This window comes from Brassica napus, chromosome C8, assembly GCF_020379485.1.
Source record: "Brassica napus cultivar Da-Ae chromosome C8, Da-Ae, whole genome shotgun sequence".
Taxonomy (NCBI): Eukaryota; Viridiplantae; Streptophyta; class Magnoliopsida; order Brassicales; family Brassicaceae; genus Brassica; species Brassica napus.
Window position 1 is genome coordinate 42,932,820 of NC_063451.1, and position 6,217 is coordinate 42,939,036.

At 36.3% G+C, this 6,217-nt stretch overlaps 1 protein-coding gene across 1 annotated transcript; it reads left to right on the top strand.

The window, feature by feature from the left end:
• On the top strand, positions 1–2,391 carry LOC106412239 (indole-3-acetic acid-amido synthetase GH3.3). Its single transcript, XM_048765037.1, has 3 exons — positions 1–374; positions 490–591; positions 916–2,391. Exons 1-3 carry the CDS (start codon positions 52–54, stop codon positions 2,279–2,281), a joined length of 1,791 nt encoding a protein of 596 aa, XP_048620994.1. The 5' UTR covers positions 1–51; the 3' UTR covers positions 2,282–2,391.
• The last annotated feature ends 3,826 nt before the right edge of the window (positions 2,392–6,217 follow it).

A 6,217-nucleotide genomic window follows, 5' to 3' on the forward strand; every position in this document is an offset into this window, starting at 1 on the left:
TCATCAAACAACGAAAACAAAGTGTATAATCTTACAAAAAACAACTCAATCATGATCGTTGATTTAGCTTTGAAGTCTCCGATGATCCATTCACCACAGTCCGACAAGGACTTGAAAGCTCTCAGGTTCATTGAGGAGATGACACGTAATGTCGATTTCGTTCAGAAGAAAGTCATCAAGGAGATACTTAGTCGTAACTCAGAGACTGAGTATCTGAAACGGTTCGGTCTTAAGGGATTCACCGACCGGAAAACATTTAAGAACAAAGTTCCGGTTATTACTTATGATGATATTAAACCGGAGATTCAACGTATAGCAAATGGTGACCGGTCCATGATTTTGTCTTCTCACCCCATCACCGAGTTCCTGACCAGGCAAAAATCAATCCTAAATAGCATTTTAATTAATGTTTCTGCACGCATATTTTCTTAGTTTTAAACATATTTAATCATTTGATTATAATTGTGGGTTGCACTCCATTTTGTGCAGCTCTGGCACTTCTGCGGGTGAAAGGAAGTTAATGCCGACTATTGAAGAAGACATGGACCGACGTCAGCTTTTATACAGTCTTCAGATGCCTGTGATGAACCTGTTAGTTACATTTATTCCATTTTATTTTATTTTATTTTATTCAGATACTATTATTTTGTGCTAAATAGTCCAGTATTTGATATTAAAACTACGCATATGATGATTTTTTAAAAAAGAATTAACATATAATCTCCAAATTCTTAACTTTTAATCACTAAACCATATAATATAGCATAATACCAAATTCTTGATTTTTTTTAATCTATGATCCAAACTAGTATTTCTCTAGTTTTAAGAGATTCATTAAAAGGTTAACTTAGTTGGAGATATCTAATTTTCTGAGCACTAATCATTATTTCACAACTTTCAATGTTTTGGTTACAGCTACGTGCCGGGACTAGGCAAAGGCAAGGCTCTACATTTCTTGTTCGTGAAGTCCGAGTCAAAGACACCTGGTGGACTACCGGCTCGTCCGGTTCTCACAAGCTATTACAAAAGCGAACATTTCAAGAGACGTCCATACGACCCGTACAACGTGTACACGAGCCCCAACGAAGCCATCCTTTGTCCAGACTCGTCGCAGAGTATGTACACTCAAATGCTTTGCGGTCTCCTCATGCGCCACGAAATCCTTCGCCTCGGTGCTGTCTTCGCTTCCGGTCTCCTACGTGCCATACGGTTCCTCCAAACCAACTGGCAAGAGCTCGTCAGCGATATCTCGACCGGAACCCTAAGCTCGAGAATCTCTGACCCGGGGATTAGAGAAAGCATGTCCAAGATCTTGACCGAACCGGACCAAGAATTGGCTGACTACATAACTTCGGTTTGTTGTCACGACAATAACTGGGAAGGTGTTATCACTAAGATTTGGCCTAACACTAAGTACCTTGACGTCATCGTCACAGGAGCCATGGCTCAGTATATTCCGATGCTTGAGTACTATAGCGGCGGGTTACCGATGGCTTGTACGATGTACGCATCGTCAGAGAGTTACTTTGGGATTAACCTAAAACCGATGTGTAAACCTTCTGAGGTTTCTTACACCATTATGCCAAACATGGCTTACTTCGAGTTTCTCCCTCACGAAGACGCACCCGAAAGAACCGAGCTCGTGGAGCTGGCTGATGTCGAGGTCGGGAAAGAGTACGAGCTCGTGATCACTACCTATGCGGGGCTTTACCGCTACAGAGTTGGCGATATTCTTCAGGTGACTGGCTTCTACAACTCCGCTCCACAGTTCAAGTTCGTGAGGAGGAAGAACGTTTTGCTTAGCATTGAGTCTGATAAAACCGACGAAGCTGAGCTCCAAAAGGCGGTAGAGAACGCGTCGTCGATGTTACTTGAGGAGCAAGGAACACGCGTGATCGAGTACACGAGCTACGCGGATACCAAGACCATACCTGGCCATTATGTCATCTACTGGGAGCTTCTTGTGAAGGATCAAGCCAACCCTCCGAGCGACGAGGTCATGGCTAAGTGCTGCCTTGAAATGGAGGAGTCGTTGAACTCTGTTTATAGACAAAGCCGGGTTGCTGATAAGTCCATTGGACCGCTCGAGATACGTGTGGTGAAGAACGGGACGTTTGAGGAGCTCATGGACTATGCCATCTCGAGAGGCGCGTCGATTAACCAGTACAAGGTGCCGAGATGTGTGAGCTTCACGCCAATCACGGAGCTGCTTGACTCAAGGGTTGCTTCTACGCATTTCAGCCCGGCGTTGCCACAATGGTCACCTGAACGACGTCGTTGAGAAGAGTTTGTGTTTTTTGCTTCTGTTTTAGGATTTGTGTCGTACAATAAGTTCGATCGGTGTACGGATGTTTTCCCCGATGAATTTGTTCTCTAGTACCTCTCTCTCTCTCTCTCTCTCTCTTGTCTGAATTGAAGTAATAATGACTAACGTAATGTCCCAAGAAATAGAATTTCTATGCATCAATAAAAATTAGGATACAATATCTGAAAAATATGAAACGGATAGAAGCTAACGGGTCGAATATAATTTTGTGGGATTATTAGTTAGTAGACTTTAATCGATTTAAAAGTCTAAATATAATTATTTGTTATTAAATTATAGATTTTTAGAGAAATTTTTAAAATATATCAACTTTTAATGGATATGAAAAAAAAATTACAAATAGAAATTAAGAATAATAATTTGGATAAATCTTTAGTCTTGTTGATAGTAACCATGGACATCTAAATTACATATAGAAAATAATACTAATTAAATAAAGACTTTATTGTGATTGGTACTGATCATGGAGATCTGCATGTCATAGGTATGACGATGAAAATGGTCTTTTGAATATATTTGTATGCTTTAGCGGCTATCGAATTGATGTCTTCTTTAGGTGGACGAATTGGATTTTTTTTTTGTGTTAGGAACCTCATACTTGTAGTAGAAGTTGTGGCTCTTTCTTACGATTATGAAATACTCATTGTCTTTAGATAATAGAATATTTTCATTTCTTTTGAAGATAACCATAGATATTAGAATATTTACATATTCAAGTAGATTTAGGAAAATTCATTGTTATCTAAAATGATTACTTTATCTTAAGAAAAATTTTCATTTATCTTTAGCAGGAAAAATCGTTTTACTCGAAAACCAAAGCTAATTCCCAAAATACAACATTTTATGTTGCTCGAAATAATTAGGTACGATACATGTTCCGGTTGGATTGGTTATTTTGGATTTTTGGATATTTGGGGTTTAGAACCCGTTCAGATATCTTTAGTTTAGGTTCGGTTATTTCGGGTTGAGTTGAACGATTAATATGGGTTGAGTTTAGGTTCGACTAATCAAATTCTTCATTGCTCAAATTTCTTATATTTTAAAATATAATTTTAACTCTATAAAATTTATAATAGGTCGAACGATTAATATGTTTGGAGATACAACTTTAAAATAGAAAGACACAAATATGGTTGCTGTTTTGAAATTTTGGATGCAACTTGTGTTAATGCATGAAATAAGAAACTTACATGCATTTTAAGTGAGTATCACACTTTGTCCCTATATGTGTATTTTTGTATTTTCTGATCTTGAGCCATATCTATCATCAATATAAATATTTTGAATAAAATGAGAGAAGTAAACTATGAATATATGGTTAAATATATATATGTTCTGTTATCTTCGAATATCCATTCGGTTCGGATATTCACTGTTTGGGTTCATATATCTGATATCTCCTAACTCAATTTGCTATTTAGTTTGAATCTCAGTTCGAATTTTTTGGATCGAGTTTAGGTATGGGTTCTGGTATCAGGTAAAATGCCCCGGCCTACCCAAAATCATCAAATCCCAAAAAACTTAAAAAATCACAAGCTTTATGCTTATGAAAGGTATTATAAATTTATAGAAAAAGCAGTTAACAATATTTATAATTCATTCTTAAACGTTTAAAGCTTTCTTATACACCTAAAGTTTGTAGGATGTTTGGAAACTCTCAAACTGTAACTATATTTTCTTCTTTTTTGGGTATATTAACAAAATATTCAAGCAACTAATCATATATATTATTTTCAAAGAAAAAAAAACTAATCATATATATTTATATATTACCCAAAATTGCCTCTGACATTGTTCCTTGAAGTAATCGATAGATATGTTGCTCCAAAGTTCCAAAACACACCGTGTTCTTGTTTTTTAGTAAATGGAGTTGTACGATGATCTAGAGATTCTTGCAAGCGACACTTGAAAATGTGGATTGCTCTTTGAAAGTTGTGCCATCCCACCAGTCTGAATAAAGCCCATAACATATGTTTTGAATTAACAAACCCAAGCGAAATCAGACCAGGAGAACGTATAATAAAGTCGTCATAAAACTTGAAGTATGATAATTAGAGAGAACCATAAACTTGTCTGCCGCACCTAAATTGTCAAGTGTCAAGACCCATGCCTTTTTATACACAAAAAAAAAAAGATTCCGTGATAATATACAACTCATTTCTATTACATTTTAATACACCAACTTCATAATAATATTTTCTAAAAATTCCCTGACTTTTGAACGTCTATATCTATTTTACAACACAATTAGATATAAAACTAATATATAATACAATCGCTCGTGTGATTCCAAAGCTCGTTCAGAAGTTGTTTGGTAAAACGTTGATTCTCATATTGTTTTACAAAAGTCATTTCATACAAAATTACTTTGTGAAAGTTGTTTTGTAAAACACGATAAAACAGTATTGTCAACATTAATTTTATCATTTTATGTAACTTTCTAGTTAAAGTCGACATACATTTTCGGCTCGTAAACTTTTACATTTATACAATTTTGGCGGTTGATGCGGACTTTGATCCCAACAATTTTTTTGAGAAATTCTTTAAGGTGATACTAATTTTTTTTTATCGTAAACATAGCACACAAAGATCAAAATGAACAAAATGTTTCATTAAAAATATAAATAACACTCATACATCTAGGTTTAACTAATAGATTTATAGTTTAGATTTGAATAGTGGAGTTTCGGGGATGGAGTTTAAGATTTTTTAAGATAAATAAATAAATACTTCAAATTTAAAAGAAAAAAAAAATTAAAAGTAGTTTCATAAAGAATTTTTGGATTTGAAAATAAAATTTATGAAGAAATTGTTTTGAAAAAGCTGAATTTTTTTTTAGAAACAAATATAAAAAGTTTGAATTCAAAAACGTTTTATTCAAAAATAATAATAAAAGTATTATGTTTTATTATCTATTTACTTAATTATTTATATTTATATTTATATATCTATAAAATAACGATAGAATGATCTTTTACCTAACATATTTTGATAATTCGTTCTTGTGTACTCTAAAAAATCTAGTTTAATATTTTCGGAGAGAATTTCCTTTTTGTGTGATAAAAACTAACAACAAATCCGGTCACTTCTCTAAACTCTCTCTCTAAAACAAAAGCTCTCGCTTCTCTCTAACGGCAAAACTCTAACTCTGGCTCGGTTTATTCCGGAGACGGAGACCTCCTCTTTCTCCCTTCTCTCTTTTTTCTTTTGCTCCCCCCCCCCACCCCACTTGATGCTGGTCGAGATGCTCGATGCTCGGCAAATCCGCCTTAAGTTTCGTTCTTGAGACAAACGGTGGTGAGATCCGGTAAGCTCTGGAGTAGCGGCGAGACCAACGTGACGGTGGTGTGGAAAGGAGTCGGCTTTTAGGGCTTACGGAGAAACCAGATCTGATTTTCCCCTTTCTAGATCTCCGGTGACTCCGGTTCAGCGACGGTGAGATAAACGGAGAAGGTTTGTGACGGTTAGCGGACAGAGAAGGATCTCCAGGTATAAGTACCGGTTCTCGGAGATCACACGAATCACGACTCATGTGGACAAGGTACACAACATGAGATTACATTAGTGGTGTTTCGTGGTGGTGGTTCTACTCCCCAAAGCAGAAAGCTACAACCAATGGATGGCACCACTTCTCTAAAGCTCGTATTAGATACACCAACCCGCGCTTTTTGAAGCTGAAGCTCGACTTTCATTCGGATCTCATGTCTGTTTTAGGCTGAGGGTCACAGTGATGGAAGACCAGCAGGATGAGACTCCCTCGATAATGCACCTATGGTGAAGAAGCTAAGTGACTATGTTCTTTGAAGCCAAGCTTTAGGATCATTTAGTTTGTTTTTGTTTGGTTCGGGGGTTGTTCTTGGTTCCGGTTGTGTTAGTAAATTGTACCATGAG